The 26994-nt window shown below is 34.5% G+C and overlaps 1 protein-coding gene across 2 annotated transcripts in view; it reads left to right on the forward strand.

Annotated features, from left to right (window-relative positions):
* Window positions 1-26994, forward strand: part of MYO9A (myosin IXA) — a 247613-nt gene that overhangs the window by 98573 nt on the left and 122046 nt on the right. For both annotated transcript variants that reach the window (XM_012640651.1, XM_012640652.1), the window contains exons 12-15: window positions 222-343; window positions 6162-6303; window positions 12308-12503; window positions 21847-21966. In XM_012640651.1, the coding sequence (XP_012496105.1) occupies window positions 222-343; window positions 6162-6303; window positions 12308-12503; window positions 21847-21966 (580 nt within the window). The remainder of the gene's footprint in view (window positions 1-221; window positions 344-6161; window positions 6304-12307; window positions 12504-21846; window positions 21967-26994) is intronic.

Consider the following 26994-nt stretch of genomic DNA (forward strand, 5'->3'; position numbering starts at 1 on the left):
GGTTGCATGTACTTTTTAAAGAAGTCAATTTATACATTTATATACATTGTAACAGGATTTGTACAACTGAAGTTATACAGCCTTTTATTATATAGATTGGTGGTAAAAAAAAAAAAAGACTTTCTTTTAAGCATGGCAGAAGCTTTTCAATCTGTATTATCATATACCTATTATTTTCTGCAAGATGAATAAATTATTATTTTTATATTTGGCTTTCCTAGGAGGAATATAGAACTGAAGGTATCAGCTGGCACAACATAGATTACATTGATAATACCTGTTGCATAAATCTTATTAGCAAAAAACCAACAGGACTGCTCCATCTTTTGGATGAAGAAAGCAAGTGAGTATGATTGTTTTCAATTTTATTATTGGCCATTTGGGCTCCTCATCTCTTTTTAAATTTAAACTTTGTTATTACATTGTGAAATAAAAAGCCGTAGGGTTCCTTGTATGTAATTTTTTTTTTTGAGACAGAGTCTCACTCTGTTGCCCGGGCTAGAGTGAGTGCCATGGCGTCAGCCTAACTCACAGCAACCTCACACTTCTGGGCTCAAGCGATCCTCCTGCCTCAGCCTCCCAAGTAGCTGGGACCACAGGCACGAGCCACCATGCCCGGCTAATTTTTTCTGCATATATTTTTAGCTGTCCAATTAATTTCTTTCCATTTTTTGGTAGAGACGGGGTCTCGCTCTTGCTCAGGCTGGTCTCGAACTCCTGAGCTCAGAACGATCCGCCCGCCTCAGCCTCCCAGAGTGCTAGGATTACAGGCGTGAGCCACCGTGCCCAGCCTTCTTGTATGTAATTTTTAAAATGTGTTTTTAGGTGAATAGGATGGACTTCACTATTTGAACTCATTTTTTTCCTTAAACTTTGATGTTAAATTTGTTGACATATATTTGTTATTTGTTTACATGTTCTTTTCTTCTTGAATGGAGTTTATGTATATATGAGATGTGATTGTAGTTTTCATGTTTAGCAGAAAAGAATATCATGATAGATTAGTGATGTCTGTTTTGACTGTACAAATGTAAGTGGCAGCGTATACGAAAATTAAATATAAGCTTCAGAAATAATGCTTCATTTAGCATCCTCCAGAATAGTTACAGCACTCTATAAAATATTATTTAGGGTTAAATTATCCTAAGAGTTGGCAAATCTAGAATTGGAGAAACTTAAATGGGGAGATTGTGAGGATTTTTTTTTTATGACTCTTTGGTAAAAAATTTAGAAATTGAATTACTTTAACTGATTCCTAGTTTAATATTATACCCATTAAATTACGATAGAAAATATTGGGGATTTACTATCACAGGTAGATGACTGTATATCAGATTTGTGTGGGACATTCTAAAGTTTATGCCTGTTGTCCAGTTTAGTTATTAAAAGTAAATCTTTTACTCTCAGAAATAACCTGTGTTATATGGCAATTCGTATGTCACCCTATTAATATACCATAAACACAAAATTGCTGCATATATACACAAAGTAAGATGGCGGAATGAAAAATGTAGCAGAAAGACTGCTAACAATTAAGTCTAGTTTCATGTAACTCACTTTATCACTAGTCTATTCCCATTAAATGAATTAAGATACAGCTAACACAAATAAAAAATACTTTTTCTGTCCGGAGTTTTGTCAGAGTTTATTATATTACGTTATATGCCCTGAAACATACATTATCTCTTATAAAATTTTGAGGTTAGTGATTCTTAACTCTGTATACCTTACTTGTAGTTTGTCTTTTTTTAGAAAAGCTTCATAGGTGATTTTGATATTCAGTGTTGAGAACCATCATGATTGATAATGAAATGATATGCAGTTTTTTTTGTTTGAAGTATTTTATGCTAACAAAAGTCTAAGCAAATTCGAGGAAAAGATCATATAGGTAGTAAATTGTGGGCTTGAGATTCAAACCCTCCAAGGATTTCTGATGAATAAGCTTGTGCTTTGAAGAATTGTATTATTTGCTTCCCTGTAATACTTAGGTGCTGGAGTCAGAAGTCCAGGGTTTTTAATCCTGTCTCAGTTAACTATCCTTGGCCAATCTCTTGATATCCTTTGTCCTCAGTTTTGTATGCAAAAAGGAAATGATGATGATAAATGATGATGTTATCTGCAATATATCTTAAGGTGTTTGTAAACAGCAATTGAGTTAGTGGATATATAACTAAAACATGAATAGCGCAAGGGATTCATATCTATCCTGTCATTCTTAGGCAAATTTCATTGAATGCACGTCTAATTATACAAAGACGATATTTTCCTGACCAGTTACTACCTTATGTAGCTATAGCCTTGTGAAGAGAATGTTAACCTCTTTGCTGTTAATGCAAAGGCTTATAGGGTTAAGCCCTGTGGTCAGAAATTTCAGGGAGACATATTTTGACTCAGTAAAAGGAAGAACTTTCTAATCATTAGAGCTGATTAGCAACTGCTTCAAAAATTAATATAATTCTCCATTATAATAATTATTTTGCATCATTTGTCAGGGCATTGTTGTGGGTAGGAGACTGGACTGAGTAAGTTTTTAATCATTCATCCCTTCAGTTATGTTTCTGTATTCAGTTCTCTACAAAGTTTTTAATAAGCTGTAATGTTCCTCACTTTATAAGTCAGTACTGTAGTTACTACCTCTCTTTGTTAACGGACCATCATTGTCATATAGAGGAAAAAAATTTCTCATCTACCCTTTTAGGGTCTCCAACTGGGGTTAAGAATTAAACTGACATAAGACACATTAACAGGCGAAAAGCATATAAGTTTTATTAGAATTTTACATGTACATGAGAATGTACTTCACTTGAAAATGAAGACCTGACGAAGTGACCAGAGCGGAAAACTTACATTCCTTTTAGACAAATGATAAATTTATGGAGAAATGACAAGACAAAGGGTTTGGGGTATGGGAAGTAAATTGCGGGCAAGTAACTATGCTAATATTTAGAAAAACTAGTGGAAGATAAAATGATAATTTTGAGAAAAACTAGTGGAATATAAGTAACTATGATAATTTTGAGAAAAACTAGTGGAAGGTAAGGGTTATTTTAGTAAGTTAGTTTATATAGATCCATATCAGTGTTGATTTCCAGTCTATGGTGATTAAAATGTTCTTTTGTTTTTTTTGAGACAGAGTCTCACTCCATTGCCCGGGCTAGAGTGCCGTGGCGTCAGCCTAGCTCACAGCAACCTCAAACTCCTGGGCTCAAGCGATCCTCCTGCCTCAGCCTCCCAAGTAGCTGGGACTACAGGCATGCACCACCATGCCTGGCTAATTTTTTCTATATATTTTTAGTTGTCCAGATAATTTCTTTCTATTTTTAGTAGAGACGGGGTCTCGCTCTTGCTCAGTCTGGTCTCGAAGTCTGGACCTCAAGTGATCCTCCTCCCTCGGCCTCCCAGAATGCTAGGATTACAGGCGTGAGCCACGGCACGCAGCCTAAAATGTTCTTTTCTTCCCAGTACAGGGAAGGCATCTTTCTCATGGGGAATTTTATGGCCTGTTTTTAGGTAGAAAAGAGGAGAACAGAAGCCCTTCCTGCATCTACTGTTTCTCATGCACCTTTAGCTCAAAATAATATATCAAAGATGCATATTTTAGGATGTCATGTCCTGAACTCCTTCAGTCTCTATGCTTTAACATCCCAGAAGATGCAAAGGCATTAAATATTTTTCCTCTGCCATTTAGCTGTAAAGAGGTATTGAAAATAAATTAGTCACATTTAGGAGGGGCTATTTGAGGACTCAATTTAGCGTGAATATTTTTTCTCTAAAAAAATTTTGTTCTGTAGGGAATATATAATGTGAAATATATGCTTAGTGGTGTTCCTACTTTATGCAGGGTGTTCATAGTGCTCCAGCTGCATGCATTTGGAGTTAGAAGTCTTCATTAATCTTATCCTTGCTACTTACTGTCTGTATGATGTTGGGCAAATTACTTAAGCTAGATTCTGTAGGATGCAGTGTGGTATTTAGGAAGGAGGAAGAATGTAAGCAAAGTCTCAAAGTTATGTATGAATAGAATGTTACAAATATAATCAGTCTTTCCCATAGCACTCAAAGTGTGATCTGCTGATAGAAGCAGTGGGCCACCTTGAAGCTTATTAGAAATGTAGAGTCTCAGACTTCCACCCCAGATCTGTTGAATCAGAATTTTCATTTTAACAAAGACTGAAGATTAGAGCATTTATTTAGGGCACGTTACATGAATCTTGCCTGCTCATAAGAACTACGTTGGGAATTTGTAAATAGTACTGCTGCTAAGTCATCACCCTGATAAATTAAATCAGAATTGCAAGGTAGGGTCCAGGCATTGGTAGTTTTGAAAGTTTCAGAGGTGGGAAACACTAGATTAAGAACTTTAAAATGAGCAATAATGTCTCATTTGCCTCTGTTCCATGTTCTTTTGCCTGATAATATAATAGGTGTCCATAAATATCTGTCAAATGTAGGATCTGTAGAGAGCTTTCCTTTCCATCTTTCCTAGTTTTGAAAGACTGTTCTCACATCTATCCTCCTTGCTTTGAAAATTTGTGTTCTCCATTTAAAAGTAAGAGAAAAATATATCATAAACTTTTCAATTACTCAGAGGATTAGAAGGTAAATAAACTACTACCTGGAGACAATGAGGTGAGCATCCTGTCTGAGGAGAAGTATTCTGTTGTGCAGTACTGAGATACAAGTTTGTAGAGGTTGGGTTGGTTTAGGCTTAGAATCTTGGAGTCAGTCTCTTTGCCTTGGTGTTCCATACAGTTTCTGAGTAGGGGAGGCACATGATTAAAGCACTATTGTAGGAAAATTAATATTGATTATATTGGTAACTTGGTAACTTTTGGCTACTTGGTAACTTGAAAGAAAGTAAGATTAGAAATGGTGAGACTGTTACAGAGACTGCTACTGAAGTCTGTGTTTGAAATTATAAGAGTTGTAATCTGTTCTAGAATGGCTTTTGGGTTTTGGAGTGAGCTAGGTAGTGGAAGTGTTTTGAGGATGTGATAATATTTGAAAGATAAAGGAGGCTGACATGACTAGGAAAATGGCAGTATTGGCAACATAAGTTGATAACATTTATGTAATCCCTGTAAGATGCCAGCTAGTATTAGATGTTTTCACTAGTGTTACTTAGTTCTGCTAGCACTATGATACCTAGTATTGTACTCATTTTATAGATTAGAAGACCAGTTCTCAAAGAACTGATAATCCAAACTATAATATGATTATCTGGTGTCAAAGACCATTCTCTTTCTTTATTCCAATGCATACTATGTGATTAACCATTTTGGTTGTAATTTTGGAATCATTGTTAAACTTCACATTTGTATTAGTCATCTTTACAACTTCACATCACGTTGTTTCTCATTATTTCAGTTACTGTTAAGTGAATCTATTTTCTGGAAGATCTCTTTTTTCTGTCAGTGATATTTCCTCTATATGAAAGTCCTACCCAACCTTTAACATCTAGCCCGCTATTTCTTCCTATGTCCTCTGTGAACCTTTTCATTCTCAACCAGTAATGATTTTTTTCTCTTCTGAAATTCTATATTTCCTGTTATGCAATTAATACTTAATACTACCTGTATGATTTCTGGATATGAAATGCTCGATCAGGACAATCAATGGGTACAAACTCATTAATGTATATTTGAAATAATAATAGATGTAGAAATATGTGGTAATTGGTACAGGTAAGAAAACTGCTACTTATTTATGCATGAAGAAATAGGAAACCAGATAATGTCTATGGATTTTAAGGACTTATGAGAATTGAGAAATTGTTCCTTTTTTGGAAGTTCTCGGCCCCAAAGAACATATGATTTGGGTTTTATTTTCCTTCAGGTTTTACAGTAGGGCAGAACAATGCAAATTAAGCTAAATATGTAATGACTTGAGTTAATGTCTTGATTCATACTTGAAAAGTATGAATCTGGGCACATTGCAGGTTTTGATCCCTCACCTATGAAATAGGAACACCAATACATATTATACTCACTTTTTAGCTTGTTACAAGAATCAGATTAATATAGAATCAGGTAATATAGGTAAAAACTGTTTGTGAACTGCTAAATAAATGTGTTAGATGCCAGTGTAATTACAATGTACTTAAAAAGGACTGTACTAACTATAACATCTTTACTTAGTATTTTTTTCTTTTTTAAATTCAGCTTTCCGCAGGCTACAAATCAAACATTGCTAGACAAGTTTAAGCATCAACATGAAGAGAATTCTTACATCGAATTTCCAGCTGTGATGGAACCTGCTTTCATCATAAAACATTATGCTGGAAAAGTAAAATATGGGGTAAAGGTCAGTAAATTTCTCACCGGCTATGTTTTCAGGGCACAAGTGCATTCTTGATTGTGTCACTATCTCTGCCGCACTATGCTCTTTGTAATTTGTGGAGGCTTTTCGTCAGTAATGGAGACATTTTATAAAGATGCTTCTAAAATTCAGATTCTGCTTTTCAATACGTTAGTGTCTTATGTAAGGTAATATTTCTGTTGGTTTCAGCCTGCAGATAAACCTGATGTTGTCAGTTCATTCTAATAACCTTTTTAGATCTGAAAGAATAGACAGCATCTGTATGTCTGAAACTCACTTGTTCATCCACTTAATTTACTGAGTTTTTCCCTTCTCTATACCTGTAAGTCCTGAAAGAGTCTTCATGTCTTCATGCACCGTTAGGTATTTGGGAGCTTGCACTTTTAATGAATGTATTGAAACACCTAACTCTTGTGGAGGGGAATATTCATAATTTTGTCCATTTCTTGGTTGTTATTGTTGAGTGTCTTACTGTTTAAATATTTGATGTTTAAGTCTGCCATTTGAGGCACTTAATTTCCCAGACAGGGTAGTGACAATATGGAGAATAGTGGAGGAATATGTTTTCTCCTGGGTCTCGAGGTGAGTGTCTTAAGATCATTTATTCATCCATTTGCTGATTTATTTATTCAAGAAGTATTTATTGTACACAAACCATATGTCAGACTCTGTGCTTGGTGTTTGGACCAATGACAAACTAGAAAGATATGTTCCTGATTGTTTCTTTCTACACACACACACACACACACACACGTATAGATGTACATATACATGTGTGTGCCTCTATATATAATATATATATTTTTTATTTTTTATTATTTTTTATTTTTTACAATTCCCCTTCCTTCCTCTCCTTCCATATATAATATATTGATAAATGGGCTATGTGCTATAAATAAATAAATGGGTTCTATGAGAGAAAGTAGTGAAATAATAGTATTTGAATTTGTGGATCCCTGAATACCTAAGAAACTTAAATGTTGAGAGATAATCTGAAATAATTGTTATGTTGGTGAGGAGTTGGGATGGTGAATATTATAGACCATGAGATAGGAAAGAGTTTGATATGTTGAAATCATTAAAAATAGGTTAGTGCTACTAGATTTTAATGAGCAAAGGAGATAGTGATGCAAAAGGAATTTAGAGAGTGGACAGCAGCTTAATTTTTCAGGGCTTCTAGGCCAAGTCAAAGGAGTTCTGTTTTTATTGAAATTATTATGGGGCTCTATGAAAAGATTTTAAGCAGAGGATGTGACTTGTGTTTTTTAAAAGGTTGCCTTGATTATTTTGAGGAAAAAGGATGGCAGAGGGTGAGTGTAGAATCTGAGAGATCAACTGAGCAGCCTTTTTTTTCTAATTGAAAATTAGTCGATATTAGGGAGATCCAGGTGATTATGAGATATATTTTGGAGGTACCATCCTCAGAGTTTGTTGATAATGAGTAAGTGACTTCTAGCTAGAACTGATAGGTAAATTGGAGGTGCCAGTTCTTGAGATGGAAAAGAAGGGAAAAAATGGATTTTAGAACAAAAATTAAGAATATGGTTTAAAAAATAAAACAAAAAATTGAGTTATAAAAAACTTGAGCATATTGTGAGGTGTATAAAGAGCACAAATCTAAAATGTTCAGACTTTTCATGCCCCTCCCCAGCACAGTCTCCCCTCAGAGGTAACCAATATCCTAACTTCTGTTGTCCTCAATTTTACTTATTTAATTTTATATAAATCGAACCATGTAGTATATATACTTGTGTCTATGGTATTTACCCTCATTATCAGATAGATTGAAAGTAAAAGCGTGGAGAAAGGATAAAAGCTGGTGTAATTATACTATTGTTGGACAAAGTAGATTTTAAGGCCAGAAATATTTGTTAGAGATAAAAAGGGACATTTCATAATGATAAAAGGGGCCAGATCAACAGGAAGACATAATCACCAAAAGTTTTATGTACCTGACGACTTTGGTTCAAAATAATGTAGCGCAAAAGGAAAGCAAAAGAAGACCTAGACATGTCTACCATCATAGTTGTAGATTTTAACACACCTCTTCAGTAACAAGCAGACACAAAATAAAAACAGCTCTATTAAACAACTGACCTAATTGGCATATCATAATGATAACTAGATAATCATTGAGCATTTAGAAATTAAGGAAAATTCTTCTGAATAACCCATGAGTCAAAAAAGAAGTCATAATATAAATTACTTATTATAATTATAATTCATTAAAATTATATTTTCTACTGAACATTAATGAAAATACAGCCTATCAAAATTTTAGGATGCAGTTAAAGTAATGATTACAGGGAAATTCATAACTTTAGATGCATATATTAGAAAGGAAGAAAAGTTGAAAAGTGGTTACCTAAGCTTCTATCTCAAGAAACTAGGAAAAGAACAGCAAATCACACTGAAAGAGATTAGAGGAAGGGCATAATAAAGATAAGACCAGAAATCAACACAATAGGGCAGACTTGGAATAAAGAGATTAGCAAAGCCAAAAGTTAGTTCCTTGAAAAAAATAACACAAGATAATATAAATAAAAGGTAATAGGAAATAACTCATAATAGAAAAATGTCATAATTACAGGTATCAGGAATGAAAAAGGGAACTTTACTGTATACCTTACAGATACTAAAGAGATATGAATATAATTTGTCAGTAAATTTGAAAACATAAATAAAATGGATAAATTCCATTAAAACATGCTTTTCCAAAAATTAAGACCCGAAAAAATAGGAAATCTGAAAATTTGTCTGTTAAATAATTTAAATCAGTAGTTTAAAACTTTTCCACAAAGGAAATTCCAGTTCCACATGGTTTCACTGGTGAATGCATCCAAACATTTAGGTTTACTACTGGTCTTACACATTTCTCTTTCAAATTGTACATACCTTTGAGATGTGTTAATGGATCTCAGAAATAACAAGAAAAATCTGAGCTGGAAGTACACATTTGGGCCTCCTCATAGAGAGAGTGTTAATTTAAGGCTATAATTAAGATTGTGATCACCTAATGTAAGAGGACTGATTGAAAAAATGAGCATACACTATCAAACCCAATTTGAATTTCCAATATACATTAGCAGTGGGGGCTGAGAAGGGTAGCACAAGAAGTAAGTAGTAAATCATAAAGTAATACGTTGTGGAAGCTGGAAAAGAGAGTTTCAATAAGAATGATGTGGTCAGTTTATAATGTATTAATACTTAGAAATCTAGAACTACAAAGATAGACCATTTCATTTGGAAAATGGTCATTGGTCACTATCAACACTTGACAATCAACATTGAAAAGAATTCTAGAATTTTAGGTTTTACATTGTAATTATTAATAGAATGGGATGGTCTTTGGAGTAGGGCAGACTAGAGTTTTAGTTCCTATATTGGTACTTATTATCTGACCTTTGACAAGCTGCTTTACCTTTGTTTACTTATCCATAAAGTATGGTTTATGACTGAATCTGCTTTATTGAGTAATTGTTACAATTGAATAAAATAAATTATGTAAAGTGCATAATTTAGTGTCTGACAGCTTGTCTGCCATCAGTAGGTATTAGCTGATTGATTATGGTGGTAGTGGTGATTTGGATTTGAAAATTTTGGAAAAATCTAAAATTAAAATTGGATTTAATTTTACTAACTTTTTAAATAATACATACTTTTGCTCTAAGGCTGCAGTCCCCAACTCCTGGGCTGCACAGCAGGAGGTGAGCAAGTGGGCCAGTGAAGCCTGACCTGCACCCACAGCCATTCCTCATTGCTTGCATCACCACCTGAGGCGCCCCTCTGCCCTAGCAATGGTATCAGACCCTCGTAGGAGCAGGCACCCCACTACAAACTGCACGTGTAAGGGATCCAAGTTGTGTGCTTCCCATGAGAATCCGGTGCCAGATTATTTGAGGTGGAGCCAAGGCGGCGATGGTCTCCCCTCACACCCCCCATCCCTGATCCCCATGAATATTCCTGCCTTGTTTCCTCTTTAAATCCTGTTCTCAGGAGAACAAAGAAGAATTAGGAAAGGAAAACCCTAAAGATAATAGGATGGGTCCAAGCTGACTTCTGTACATGAGGATAGATGACATACTAGTTATGTTCCTCACAGAATTCCGAGTTAGAGGTTCTTTATGAAATTGCACCAACTTGGAGTGATTTACTCACCAAATTTTTAATCCTTACATTTGGTGTGAATACAGTTGTAAGATTATAGTTGGTGCCTAGCCTATACAAATCATTTTGTGCCTTTGTACCTAGGACGTAAGGTTCTTGTCCTCCCCATTTTTCTGTGGTGCATTCTAACCCATTTTCTTGTGTTTTGTCCCCTCCAACCTCTATTCTTTGGCAGATGGTTATTCCTGTCTATTTACAGTACTTCTTATTCTTATTCAGCTTTAAAAATCTATATGCTGGTAATATCCAAATGTATTTTATGAAATCTCCCTAGGACTCCAGACTTATATATCCATCTGCTTGCATGATATCTGTATACAGACATAGTGTAGTGGTTATCAGTGGCGGTGTTTGGACCCCTTCTCTTCCACTTACTGTGTGATAAGGGGCCAAGATTCTTCTCTCTCCAACTCAGTTTCCTCATCTATAAATCTATAAAATGAGAATAATAAGATCTATCTCAAAGAATTGTTGGGGGATTAAATGAGACCATACATGTAAAAATGCTTAGAAGAGTCCCAGGTACATAGTAACCTTTCAATAAATGTTACCTACTGTTATTATTATCCTCATCGTTTCAAACTTCACTTGGAAAAAACAGACCTCTTGATCCTCATTTTCTATCCCCAAACCTTTTCTCTAGTCTTCTCCATATCAGTATATGACACTGCCATTCACCTAGTTACTTAGCCTGAAAATATAAGTTAACCTAATTTCCTAATTCTCTTACCACACCCTAATCCATCAGCAAGTTTTTTGCCTTTACCTCCAAAACATGTCCCAAATATGATAACTATTTTCTGTTTCTACTATTACCACCAACCTAGTCTAAGTCACTGTAAGCTCTTATCTGGTTTATTATAATATTTAGTCTCCTTGTTTTCATTCTTTCTCTGTATAATTTATTTCCTATGCAGCAACCAAGGTTGTTTATATAAAACACCAGCTGGCTCATGACATTACTCTTCCAGGGCTTTCCTTTACACTTGAATAAAACCCAAATTCTTAACTCAGGCTTACAGAGCCTAAATAGCCTATTTATTTACCCAGTCTTCCACCACTGTCACCCTTGCCCTTGGCTTTATTGCTTTTCTCCTAACTCATCCAACTCATCATCACGTATAGGTAGTAGGTGTTCCCTTTGCTTAGAATGTTCCCAGGCCGGGCGCAGTGGCTCATGCCTGTAATCCTAGCACTCTGGGAGGCCGAGGCGGGCGGATTGTTTGAGCTCAGGAGTTCGAGACGAGCCTGAGCAAGAGCGAGATCTCATCTCTACTAAAAATAGAAAGAAATTAATCGGACAACTAAAAATATATAGAAAAAATTAGCCGGGCATGGTGGCGCATGCCTGTAGTCCTAGCTACTCGGGAGGCTGAGGCAGAAGGATTGCTTGAGCCCAGGAGTTTGAGGTTGCTGTGAGCTAGGCTGACGCCAGGCACTCTAGCCCAGGCAAAAGAGTGAGACTCTGTCTCAAAGAAAAAAAAAAAAAAGAATGTTCTTCCCAGTTTTCTCATATCTGGCTCCTTTTTATTATTCAGCTCTCTTATCATTTTATGTGATACCCCTTTGGAGAAGCTGTCCCTGACCAGTGTTTAACATGCTACAGTAAAATTGTAGAATATTTATTATAATTTACATGCATTATAGAATTTAATAGTTTAAGGATCGGAAGAGACTTTATAGAAGATATCTGGTCCAATTAGCTACCCAGAATAAAAATCACTTCTGTTATCTTTCTTCAACCACTATTCAAATATGTCACCCATCATCTTGATTTTAATAATTTTTGTTTCAAAAATAACACAATACTTTTTTCATGTAGGATTTCCGGGAAAAAAATACAGATCATATGCGCCCAGACATAGTAGCTCTTCTGAGAAGTAGCAAGAATGCATTTATCTCTGGGATGATTGGAATTGATCCTGTAGCTGTTTTCCGATGGGCAGTTCTCCGAGCTTTTTTCAGAGCCATGGTTGCTTTCAGGGAGGCCGGGAAAAGACACATTCACAGAAAAGCTGGTAAGCTCTAGTTATTTTACCTTCTTCTTTTACTTTATACTCCTCTACTACCTCACAAGAAGTAGAGTCATAATGATAATTTTTATTTTGTTCTGTTTTCTTACCATACCCTAACATCATGTTTCAGATCTGATGAGTGATTAAATGTGCATATGTTGTATATGGGTAAGTATGTGTTGGTACATTTTTATTAATAAATACTGATAGGAATAATGAGTGTAAAGCACTGGGTATTTAGTAGGCAGTTAGTAAGTCGTCGATATATTCTTGAACAAAATTGAAGTCATATGATCATTTAATGATTTAGAATTTAATCTTGATTCTTTTCTCTATTTTCTTCCTATGCCATACTTTTTACTACAAGTGAAACATAATTTAATGTGAAAGTATAAATTAGGAGAAATAAAAATTGGGATGGAGGTAGTATAATATAGTGGAAAGATTCCTACTTCTGTAATTAATCCAGTGTCATCTCTTCTTTTGACTAATTTCGTGACTATGAGCGGTTTTTTTTTTTTCTGTAGAAGAGAGTTAATACTGCCTTTAACATTATGAGGATAAAGTCAGATAATATATGTAAAACATCTGTTTATAAAATGTTCATTTCTTTTCCTCTTACCCTTAACCCAATTCATTGGATTTTACTTGGAAATTTAGAAATGGATAAAGCAGGATACTTTTTCTGTGTGCCGCCCCCTTAAATCATAAAATCTCTCATCTCACATTCTGTGGGAAGGCAACCTAATAAGCACTTTGGCTTACTGGAAACCACACTGTTGTTTGCTGTAGCTCTAGTCCTGGATAGGCCATTGCTGGATAGTGAGGATTTTCTGATATGAATATGCAGTTGAGATTTATGCCCTTCAGTAGAAGTGTGATAGGGCTCACCTGTGCTTTCAGGACTCCCAGACTGACTTATGTGGCTTTTTGGGATGTATACTAGCAGTAAAACTTTAAATCCAACTTTTAAATATTTGAAATGAATAAATATATTTGGGAGATTATATTTCTAAAATGAAAGACAAGATAATTGAACTTAGTTTCTGTTTTTTAGATTGTAATGTATGTGAATTGGCCTTTGTAGGTAGGGAGAATTATAGTTTATTGGAGAAATAAAAGGACTGTCTCAAACCTGCTTTGCCTTTTAAAAGTGATTTTTAAGGGGTTATCTTTATTAAAAGCTTTAAGGAACAGTTTTTTTTTTTTTAAGGTGCTTTCTTATTTATTATGACAAACTTTGTTGTTTTTTTTTTTTTTTTTTTGGACAAGGTCTTGTTCTGTCACCCAGGCTAGAGCTATAAACTGCCTAGCTGAGTGTTGGTGTGCCTCAACTCACATATGTTGACCCTTGACCACGCCTGGGAGACTTAATCGGTTTTAGGCACATAAGGATATCTCTGTCTAATCATTAGCTGACCACTAAGATAGCTAAGCAGAGACTTTGATGGTCACATGTGACAAACAATATAATCTTTGCAGAATTAGTTCAGGAAGGTTTTTCTAAAAAAACAACTACAAGAAACAGCAACAACAGCAAACCCTAGAGATGAGGGAGAATCTGATTTACAGAGTTACCATCTTATGTTCTTTAACACAATTAAATTTTGTTTAACACAAAATTATGAGACATAGATAAAAAAATATGGTCTATACACAGGGGGGAAAAAAACCCCAAACATTAAAAACTGTCCCTGGGGAAATCCAGACGTTGAACTTACTGAAGACTTTAAGCTATTTTAAATATGTTTAAAGACCTAAATACAACCATGTCTGAGGAACTGAAGAAACGTATGGAATGTCAATAAAGATATAAAAATTACAGAAGTATTTAAATATTTATGTTAATACATAGTTAAATACAAAAGACAGTAATGTGTTTTTTCCATTTTATAACTCTTTATTTCCCTCCAATATGATTTGAAAATAAGTACAGTTACTGAAGTGAAAAATTCACTAGAGGAGTTTAACAGCAGATTTGATGAGGCAGAAGAAAGAATCAGTGAACTTGAAGACAAATCAATTGATATTATTCAGCTTGAAGAACAGAAAGAAAAAAGAATGAAGAAAAGTGAACAGAGCCTCAAAGATCTGTTGGACACCATCAAGCATACCAAGGGGCAGAAACAGTATTTAAAGAGATAATGCCCATAAACTCCTCAAATTTGATGAAAGAAAATTAATCTACACATCCAAGAAGCTCAACAGACTTGAGCTTCCTGGAGGCTCAAGGAGGGTTGATTTAAACAAATCCAAACTTAGATACATCATAATTAAACTATCCAAACACAGAGAATATTGAAAGCAGCAAGAGAAAAGCAATTCATCATCATGTACAAAGGATCTTCAATAAGATTAACAGCTGATTTATGATCAGAAACCATTGAAACTAGAAAGTATTGGGATGACATTTGAAGTGCTGAAAGAAAGAAGATTGCCAGTTAAAAATTCTATATCCAACAAAACTGTCCTTCAAAATGATGGTGAAATTAAGACATTCCCAGTTAAGTAAATCCTGAGTGATTTATTACTAGCAGACCTGCCCCACAAGAAATACCAAAGGGAATTCTTGTGGTTGAAATGAAAGGAAGCTAGACAGTAACTTGAATGTATTAATATGTGAAGAAAGAAAGAGCACCAAAACTTGCAACTACAAAAAGGCAGTACAAATATATTTTTTATACTTTGTAACTCTTTTTTTCCTCCAGTCTGATTTGAAAGACAATTGCATAAAGCAATAATTTTAATTCTTTGTTGATGGGCATGCTGTTTTAAAGATGTAATTTATATGACAATAGTAGCATAAAGGAGTAGGGAGGGAATGGAGCTATATAAGAATGTTTTTATGTACTATTGAAATTAAGTTGTTTTTTAGTCCAGTCTACATTGCATAAATTGTTAATTATAATTCCCTTGTTAATGATTAAGAAAATGTCTAAACCATAATATTGTGAAAGAAATGACAGGAAAAATCAAAATAGTATACTAGGAAGTATCTGTTCAATACAATGGAAGGAAGTAATAAAAAAATACAGGAATAAAAATGTCCTAGTATGTGGAAATTAAACAAGATACTTCCAAATAACCAACAGTCAAGAAATCACAAGGGCAATTAGAAAATACTTTGAGATGAATGAAGAGAAAAGAAAACAATACACCAAAACTTATGAGATACAGATAAAGCAATGTTTAGGGGGAAATTTGAACTTCAAATACCTGCATTAAAAAAGAAGAAATATCTTAAAGAATCTAGACAAAAAGAGTAAACTAAACCCCAAGGAAGCAGAAGTAAGGATGTAATGAAGAGTAGATTGGAAACAAATGAAGTAAAGAGTAGAAAACAATAAAACCAAAAGTTGGTTCTCTGAAAAGATAAACAAAATTGACAAACCTTGAAGTACACTTTCCAGGAAATAGACTCAAATCACTGATTTCAGTAATGGAATGGCGTGTTTGTAATGAATTTATGAAAATAAAAAAGGATTTTAATATGACGAATAGTTATATGTCAACAAAATTAGAACCTAGTTTAAATAGAAAAATTCCAAGAAAGAGACAAACAACCAATACCAACTCCAGAGGAAATAGAAAATCTGAATAGGCCTGTAACAAAGAAATTGAATTAGGGCCGGGCGTGGTGGCTCACGCCTGTAATCCTAGCACTCTGGGAGGCGAGGCAGGCGGATTGTTTGAGCTCAGGAGTTCGAAACCAGCCTGAGTAAGAGCGAGACCCCATCTCTACTAAAAATAGAAAGAAATTATCTGGACAACTAAAAATACATAGAAAAAAAAATCAGCGGGGCACAGTGGCTCGTGCCTGTAGTCCCAGCTACTCGGGAGGCTGAGGCAGTAGGATCACTTGAGCCCAGGAGTTTGAGGTTGCGTGAGCTAGGCTGACGCCATGGCACTCAACTCCAGGGCAACAGAGTGAGACTCTGTCTCAAAAAAAAAAAAAAAAAGAAATTAGTAATAAAAAAATCTTCCTACAAGGAAAGGTTAAGGACCAGTGAATTCACTGATGAATTCTGCCAAATACTTAAAGAAGGATTAACACCAATCCTTCATAGACTCTTCCAAAAAAATAGAATATAAGGGAATACTTTCCATCTCATCCTATTAGGCCAGTGTTAACTAGATACCAGACAAGACATCATAAGAAGAGAATATCACAAATATCCCATTGAATACGGATGTAAAAATCTTCAATAAAATACTAGCAAACTGAATCTAGCAACAGATAAAAAGTGTTAATACACCATGACCTAGTGGAATTTACCCAGAATGCCGGCTGGTTCAACTTAGGAAAATCAGTGAATATAATAAACCACATTAATAGAACAAAAGACAAAAACCACATGATCACCCTCATAGACATGGAAAAAAAGCATTTGACAGAAGCTGACACTTACTCATAAGAACACTGAAAAAACTAGATGAAAGGGAACTTTCTCAAACTGCAAAAAACCCAAAGTTTACATCATAGTTAATGGTGAAAGACTGAATGCTTTCCTTTTTTTATAATATCAGGAATAAGGCAAGGATGTCTGCTTTCACCTCTTCTATTTACAGCATTGTCTTAGAGGTTCTGACCAGGGCAATTAAGCAAGAAAAAGAAATAAAGACATCTAAATTTGAAAGAAAGAAACAATATTGGCCACAGCTGACAAGCTGACATGATATTGTATATAGAATGTCCTAAGGACTCCACAAAAATCCATAAGGCTAATAAATGAGGTCAGCAAGATTGCAGGGCACAAGGTTAATATGCAAAAATTAGTTTTATTTCTATACTGTAGCAGTGAACAACCTGAAAATGAAATTAAGTCGGTGCTCCATTTACAAGAACACCAACAAGAATAAAATACTTGAGAATAAACTTAACAAAAGAGTTGCAAGACTTTGCACACTAAAAACCACAAAACACCATTGACAAAACTTAAAGAATACCTGAATAAATGGAAAGACATCCTGTGTTCATGCATTGGAAGATTTAATATAGTTAAGATGGCAGTATACCCCAACTTGATCTACAGATTCAACACAGTCCCTGTCAAAACTTCAGCTGCCTTTGTACAGAAATCAACAACCTGATCCTAAAATTGATATGGAGAAGAATCTGGAAATGTAAGAACAAATTTGGAGAGCTCAAACTTCTCAGTTTGGATTAGGCAATGGATTCTTCCATGTGACACCAAAAGAGCAAGCAACCAAAGGAAAAAATTGGGTAAATTGGACTTCATCAAATTAAAAAATTTTGTGCCTCAAAGGACATTATCAAAAAAGTGAAATTATAATCCACAGTATATTAGAACATATTTGTAAATCATGCATCTGATAAATAACTGGTATTTAGAATATATACATAACTTTTTACTCAATAACAAAAAACCAACAAACCAATTAAAAATGGACAATGAATCTGAAAAGACATTTCTTCAAAGAGATGTGCAAATGGCCAATAAACACGCTAAAAGATGCTCAACATCGTTTATCATAAGGTAAATGCAAATGGAAATAATAATGAGATACGGCTTTATGTCTCCTAGGATGGCTATAATAAAAAAGATAGGTAATAACAAATTTTGGTGAGCCTCATATGCTACTGATGGTTATGTAAAATGGTGTAGCCACTTTGTAAAACAACCTGGCAGTTCCTCAAAAAGTTAAATGCACAGTAACATTTGACCCAGCAATTCTACTAGGTATATACCCACAAGAATTGAAAACAGATGTCCAAACAAAAACTTGTAGGATGTTCTTAGCAACATGACTCATAATGGCCAACAGGTTGTAACAACCCAAATGTTCATCAGCTGATGAATGGATAAACAAAATATGGTATATCCATAAAAAATGGAATGTTATTTGTCCATATAAAGGAACGATTCCTGGTATATGCTGCAACGTGAATGAACCTTGAAAATATCGTGCTATGTGAAAGAAGTATTACTTCCATATTTTTAATATCAAATCATACAATATTTCACAGAATATGGGTTATTACAAAACAGAATATTGTATGATTCCATTGATGTGAATTTTCCAAAATAAGCAAATTTGTGGAGCCAGAACTTAGTTTAGTTTTTGCAGAGCTAAAGGGTGGAAGTGTGGCTAAGAGATGGAGGGAGTAATAGAGAGTATGGGGTATCTTTTTTATCTGATAAAAATGTTCTAAAATTGATTTTGGTGATAGTTATATACCTTTGTGAATTATACCAAAAACCATTGAATTGTACACTTTCGATCAGTGAATTGTATAGTACGTGAATTGTATTTCAATAAATTAGTTATTGAAATAATTGTATTTCAGTAAAACTGTCACATAACAAAAGAATGTTTATAGTGCCTTTATTCATAATAGCTCCAAATGTCCATCAGTGGAAGAATGGATAACCAAATTGTGGTATACTCCTACCATATAATGTTACTCAGCAATAAAAAGGAACTACTGATACTCTTAATCAATGAGTCACAAAAGGTACTGAGCCCAAGAGCCAGACATGAAAGAATACATTATGTATTATTTCATTTAGTTTAAGAACAGGTAATATATAGTAACAAATCAGAACTTGATTGCTTCTGGTGGGGGCAAGGGTAGTATTGATGAGAAAGATGTTTAAAATAACTTGCTGGAATGTATCTTGATTCAGGATTAAGTGGATGTAAACATTTGTTTAAACTCATTACTATTTGTGAAATATAGCTTTAAAAAATGGCCCTAAGACCTGGGGGCTGGTGTTACAGAAACTGTTATAGGGACAGAGACATGGCTTCAGGTCTGAATGATACAATGGAGATGGGACTGAGCCTCTGTTACATGGTCCAGGAACTTCAAAGAGCTTGAACTTTTCTGTCACTGAAAGGATAATTGAAAAATTCTGTCTCCTGGCCTTGCATAGAGAAACAAGGGTAATATTAGCAATGTGTTAGGCCTTAGATAAGGTTCAAGAAAAAAGTTACCTTTAAAAAATCAATGCCCCATATCTGTACCATGCATTAATATGAGATCTGAATTTATACTATGTGTTTGGTGCATAATCTCAAACTAAGAAATTATCACCCAAACTAGACCAGGTACTAGCATAAGCAAATGCCAAGTAAGAGTCTTTTAAGAGTTGATGTGACTTCTTAGAAAATAACCCCCACTGAAAATATAAACCATCCTAGGAAATCAAATCATCTTGACAGAGTGTTGGTAATACAACAAACAAAAGGAAAATATATCACTCTAAGATTTAGAAATAGTATTACAGTCTAGAAAATGATATTAAAGATAGTTAAAAGAGTAAAAAGAAGGCATAGAAAGAAGCATGAAAGAACAAGGCAGAAGTTTTAAAAGCTAAGCTGGGCATGATGATGAGACAGAAAGCAGTTACAGATACAAAAGTACCCATATCCAGGTCGCTCTGCCACAATTTATTAAATCAAATAGGAAATAGAGTACAGTGGCTGTAGTAATGTGGAATGATTTCTTAAAACTCTACATAATAATTTAGTGTATTTTTATATCCTGAGCTCTTACATAGAACACTTTAATATATAATATTCTTGAATTATTTTTGACTAGTAGATTATCAACTAGCTATTGAAGGACCTGATATTTCGGTGATAACTTCAACTTCTTCTTTTTTTTTTTTTTGGAAACAGAGTCTTAGTCTGTTGTCCCAGCTAGGGTACAGTGGCATCATCATAGCTCACTGCAACCTCCAACTCCTGGGCTCAAGCAATTCTCCTGCCTCAGCCTCCCAGAGAGCTAGGATTACAGGCATGAGCCACTGTACCTGGCCATAATAACTTATTAAATTTACAATTTGGATGGAGTCTGAGTAGCACTCACCAGATTTTCTATTTCCACCTGCTCCCCTCAACTGACTGCCAAACCAAGTATAGGCTAGTCTGATGCTTAAGCAGTCTTTCTCCATGCAGCCCCAAAAGGGTGGATTACTGATAGTAATAAAAATAGAGTATTTTTGCTAAGGTATCTTTTGAGTAAGAAATGATGGTAAACTTGTATATACCACTCTTTTTGAAACATTGAACATTTGCAACTATTGAGTCTCCATATTGGATAAATAATATAGTATTTTATTAGCTTAGATACTTTTTATTAGATATGAAAAAATATTTCAAATTCATTTTGTTTTTAAAACTCTGCTATTTCTATGTATAGTATTATATGATTTATGGCATTATAATAGTCCCTCTCCTTTGGTGTATAGAGATGTCTATTCTCTAGACACAGAAATCCAGTTTAGGGAATTAGTGTGAGGCTAAAACATGCTCCACAAACTTCTTTGAATTACAGTGCTTTGTTTAACTTTTAAAATAATTCTGCCTTAAGAATTATTCATAGATTGTTCCCTTGTATCTGATTCCTATTTATACAGTAAAATGTACTACTGGAACTTTAGTTCATTGTTAATGTGTTGCTTAATTTGCCTCTATTATTAAACTATGCACTTTTGTTTTTTAAGGCAAACCTACTTAAATTTGAACATTATGCCCTAACTCTAGGGGTGATCTCTGAATAAATGGTATACAACTCCCCCTCAAAATCTGGAAATCCTATATTCTCTTCTAAATCTATTTATTGCTAATATTTGTGGTATTCACCCCTGTACCTCCTTTATTGCTCGAGTGACTCACTGTTTAAATAGTACTAATCTGGGGCTTTGATTTTTACTTGAATATACTCACTTCCCTTTTTCACTGGTAGCTGATCTCTGTCTCACTTGCCTAAGAAATGGTGGTGAGGTACAGATTCTCCAGTTTTGTTTTCAAATTTATAAATACAGAAGTGCTGCTGGGTTTTCCTGCTCTCCATGGTGCTTTTCTTCACACTTTCATCATTGACACACTTGGAATTCCTACAAGTGTGATTAATTACAGGATCTATGAAAGAATTGTTTAACTTTTGGGAAATTGTTTTGGGTATATTTCTCTCTGAGGTTCCATCAGTGTTCCTTGCAGTGTTGCCAGCTATCTGCTAAGACCTGATAAAAATGAGTCTGTTTTTTAAAAATAACTAAATCATAAAAATTGTTTTTGAAATTTCCCTAGTATTTTAATTAGAAATTTTTCATGTGGTGTTAACTCATAATACTTTGAATACTGAAAAGGACATGTCAGATACCTGAAAATGATGTTTATTTTTTCTTATTATTTTTATGTAGTTTCCTCAAATTAATTGGGAAAATCATTCACATTTAACCTCTATTATTTGATACTTCTTGTATACTCTTAAGATAGTTGGCAGCATTGTCCTTTATTCTCTATTGGTTTGGGCTTATATAATGTCTTTTTCTTTTCTCCATTTTTTTGTTTTCTTTTTTTTTTACTTCCTAAGGACATGATGACACAGCGCCATGTGCAATTTTGAAAAGTATGGATAGTTTTAGCTTTCTCCAACACCCAGTCCACCAGAGGAGCTTAGAGATTCTGCAGAGATGCAAGGAAGAGAAGTACAGTAAGGCTACAAATCCTGATAAACTCTGTGTCATTACATATCCATTTGGAAATGGAAACCAGGAGCATTTTACACCAGGGTGGAACATAGATTGCATAGGCAACATGACCACCACAATCCTCTGAGCAGTCTCAGGATATTTCTTTTGAGTATTTAGTTCTTTCTCTTGAAAATGCTGTTACATTTGTTCTTTTAACTTCGGTGCCTATCCTATTTTCTTGTGATCATTGATTTGTTAATCATACTTGGTTACAGTCACTGTATTGGTTTCCATTTGTCTTTCAAGTAGCCAAGTGATTGGGCAGAAATGAACAATGCTTTTTTTTCCTGCTCATTTTTAAGAAAAGGCTTTATTAGGTCTAAAATAAACTACATGCAAAAGAGAATGATTAAGCAAGTTTTGACATATGTAGGCACCTATGAAATTAGCTCCACAATCAAGATAATGAACATACTCAGCACTTCCAAAAGTTTCCTAATACCCGCTTCTAAATCTGTCTGATTTTTGTACTTGCTTATGCTTGAATTTCAACATCAGCAATGTTGCTTTTGTGTATCATTGGTGAATTCACTTAGTTTGATTGCAGTCCTCCAACCAGCCTTTTCTGTGTCCGGTTTAGAGCAAAGCCACCACGTTAATGTTTTGGCTTAAGGAAGAATAACAGAATCATGGTGCATGTTCTTTATTGTTTGCTGTTTTTCCTTTTTTTAAAAAAAATAAAATTGGTGTAAAAAGATGCCCTTGGTCTCCATTTCCTCCCTTGCTCTTTATGTGTTATACTTTGCATGAAAATTGGTTCTTTTGCTTGTTAATGAGATTGCAATTATTGGGCTACTACTGTTGTGAGAATAAATGGATCCTTAGAATACTCAAATCTTAACTCAGCAATTCGCATATAATGGACCTAAATTACTTACATAATCTATTTGGAGCTCTTAATAAATCACCACAGACTTAGTTTGCTAATTTAACAGTTTTCTGATTGAAATTCCATGAAATTTTAGTATCCAGTTGTCAATGAAAAGGTATAAATAGAATTCCTAAAAGCAAATGTTGATTTTTTTCAGTTCCTCTTACGTTTACTGTCTTGTTACAAGAAAATGTGTAGTGCATTTTGAAAAAAAATTAAAAATATTTTCTCATTTTAGAAAAAAACAAAGGTAAGTATTTCATTTTAAAAAGATATTCTTAAAAGTTATTCTTAATTATTGCTATTGTTTCTAAAAGATATACAAGTCCTCGTTCTGATTATCCATTTTCCTATTCTAAATCTTTTAATCCATGGAATATTATTTAAGACAGTCTACAAATCTTTTTTGGGAGTTTCATTTTTATTAACTCTTAAATAGTTGCAAGTGGTTTATTTGCTTTGTTTTTTTTTTTGTGATTCTTAGCCTGACAACTCCAGACCTGATTATATTCCAGCTTACTGTATATAGGTCCAGAATAGGAAGGCACCAGTTTCAGTGTAGGTTGCGTGAAGAAATTATGCGTTTATCTGTGTTCACATGCAAATTTCTGCGTTTGTAGATGTTGGAGCTTTCCCATCATTTTATATAACTTATTCCATTTTCTACTATAGTATCAGCAATAAGTAAAATTTTCTAACATATAAAATTATAAATTCAAGTTTGGGGGATTTTTTTAAAAAACGAGGGGACTACCGGGTTTAGGTAATGGTGAATTGATGAGGTGAACCCTCTTACAAGTAATAATAATAAAATCTGGAAAAAATTTAAAAATAACCAATTATTTGAAAGTACTGAAAAAAGACAAAAGTAGGCAGAAAGTAGAGAAGAGTTTATTCTTTGAAGTAAGTAGAGCAATGTGTAAAAATTATGAGTTTGTACCTCTTTGTACAAGGGGTTCCCCAGCTCCCGTAGGTCCAGAGACAATAAACCACAGCCATATTGGCTTAAGGTGTTAGAGGACAAAATTGAAAACTGTTAGAGCAGCTGGGAATTTAGGATGAAAATCCTGGAACCAAGAGACCTGCTAAGGGGCTAAAACCCAAATTTAGAGTTTGCACTCTGCCCATATCCCTGGCTGACTGCTATGAGTATACAGGGGGAACCATAGGAATGACAGGTGTCAGAAAAGCAGTGGAAACCAAATAGGTGATAATCCTTGAAAGACACAGCTGCATAGATGCAATTTGCAAGTTTGCTGCTGTTTTGACTGAAAGAGTTTTCTGCCTTGTGCATGGCTTATATGGGAAAAAGCTGAAATTTTTCTGCCTTAATTGGAGTCCCATAGGCAATGCAAGATAAAGGGGCAGAAAATTACTGGAAGAAATAATGGCAGAAAACTTCCTTTATTCGGTTACAAAGAGACTAACTTACAGATCCAAGATCTTTGAACTCTAAGCAGAACAAATACAAAAGAAAACCACACCTAAGCAAATTATAGGCAAACTGTTAAACGTCAAAGATAAAGAGAAAATCTGCAAAGCAGCCAGGGGAAAAAATATGGCACATTATAGGGGAATAATGATATGATTAACACCTGACTTCTCAGTGAAATTAATGGAAGCCAAAAGGTATCCAAAAAAATCATATTTAAAATCCCAAAAAGCAAAAATAACTTTTAGCCAGAATTTCTATATTTGTAATTTTTGGTCCAGACAAGTTAACTGCCAGAAGAAAAATTAACAATCTTGAGAAGAACTTAACAGCATCCATTGTGGCTATCGTATATTATCCACAATATCCAAATTATCATTTAGCAAAAGTATCCTTCAAAATAAAGGTAAAATAAAGACATTTTTAGACACACAGTATCTGCGAGAATTTTTCATTATAGTACGTACTCTTTGAAAAATGATAATGGAATTTCTTCAGGCTAAAGGGAAATTATTCCATGATAGTAACTTGGATCTATGGTAGAGGTTGGCAGATTTTTTTCTGCGAAGGACAGATAGTGAATATTTTAGGCTTTGTGGGCCATATGCTTTTTGTTGAAACTATTCAACTCTTCTGTGAATGGAGCCATAGATGATACATAAATAAATGTGTGTGGCTGTGTTCCAATAATACTTTCTTATGGACACTGGTACTTAAATTTCATACAATTTTATATGTTACAAAAATGTTCTTCCCCCCCCCTCCAATTATTTAAAAATGTATAAACCATTCTTAGTTCACAGATCATATAAAAACAGGCAGTGAATTTGATTTAGGCCATGGACTCTAGTTTGCTAATTCGTGAATTATTAGAAGGAATGAAGAACTTTAGCCAGAAATAATATGTATAAAAATATAAATGACTACACATATATATATATTTTTTTAAATCAATAAGACCAATTAGACAATATATTTTCTTTCTTTAATTTCTTTTAAAAGATATATGATGGTTTAAAGTAAAAAATATGACATGATTTTGTGGTTTAAAATGTGTCCACAAATTCTTTGATACTCCTCCCTTCAAAAGGCATGTGCTATACTTAATGACTCGCTTCTAACAAATGGAATGTGGCAGAAGTAGCAGTGTGTGGCCTTCGAGATTTAAGACATAAAAGGTATTATGGCTCTTCCTCCTCCTTTTTGTTTCTTGTGCTCTTCTCTCCACAGTGGCTCTTCTCTGAGATTTGACAGGGAGGAAATTAGAGGAGTGAGGAGAAATTTGGGGTTTTGGGGAACATAGCAGTCTCACTTCTGGAAATTTCAGGAGCCCTGGAAAGAAGAAGGAATCAGTTGCCGGGACCGGAGTGGGAGGCGGACAATCTCACTTCAATTTGAAGCCATACTTCTGGCCTTCAATCCAGTCTTGGGACAATTGAGAATATAATATTCATCAACAAGGTGAAGGATCGGCAGTTGTCAGAGAAGCACTGTGAGCTTACTCTACCTCACCGACAGTGACTTACTCTATCTTACTGACAGTGCCTACTTTAATGTGCCTAACCTCAGGAATCAGTATGGTCACACAAAGGATTGACAATTTAAAGTGTGTTGTTTGGCCAAAATGAAATTAAAAGAAAAATTAGCCAGGCATGATGTTACGCGCCTATAGCCCAAGCTACCTGGGAGGCTGAGGCAGGAGCATCGCTTGAGCCCAGGAGTTGGAGGTTGCAGAGAAAGCTATGATAACGCCACTGCACTATAGCCTGGACAACAGAGCAAGACCCTGTCTTGGGGTGAGGGGGGAGGTGAAGGGAAAAGAAGTACTTAGAAGAAAACTTACAGCATTAAATTCTTATATTAGGAAAAAAGTAAGGTCACAATCAGAGATTTAAGCTTTCACCTTGAGAAGCTAGTAAATAAAAGAGCATATCAGACTCAAAATAAGTAGAAGGAAGTAAATAAAGTTGGGAGCTAAAATCAGTGAAAGAGAGCAGACTAACAGTAGAGAATATGCCAATGAAACCAAAAGCTGGTTTTTTAGAAAAAATAATGAAATTGATAAACCTTTAGCTCAGCACTATACAATAGAACTTTCTGTAGTGATGGAAATGTTCTCCAACTACCCTGTCCAATACTGTAGCCCCTATCCATATGTGGCTGTTAAGCACCTGAAATGTGTCTGGCACAACTGAAACTGAAGTTTTAATTCTGTTTAATGAATTTAAATTTATATAGCCACATACAGCTAGTTACTGTATTGGACAGTGCAGTTATAGCCATTCTGATCAAGAAAAATGAGAGAATACACAAAGTTTTTATCTGGAATGAAAGAGTGGATACAATTATATATAAGCTACAGATACCAAAAAGTTTGAGGGGGAGATTATAAACATTTATGCCAATAATTTGACAACTTTTCTGAAATGGACAAATTCCTTAAATGTCAATAGTTATCAGAATTGACCCAAGAAAAAAATAGAAAATATGAATAGTCCTACATCTATTAATAATATTGAATTCATAAGCAAAGACCCACACATAAACACAAGGTTCAGGTCCAAATAGGTTCAATAGTGAATTGTATTAAAGAAACATCTAAGAAAGGAAAATTCTACCAGTCCTTCTCAACTCTTTATAAAATAGAGGAGCAAGGAACACTATCCAAATTATATCTTGATATCA

The sequence above is a fragment of the Propithecus coquereli genome, unplaced genomic scaffold, assembly GCF_000956105.1.
Source record: "Propithecus coquereli isolate 6110/MARCELLA unplaced genomic scaffold, Pcoq_1.0 Scaffold155, whole genome shotgun sequence".
NCBI lineage: Eukaryota > Metazoa > Chordata > Mammalia > Primates > Indriidae > Propithecus > Propithecus coquereli.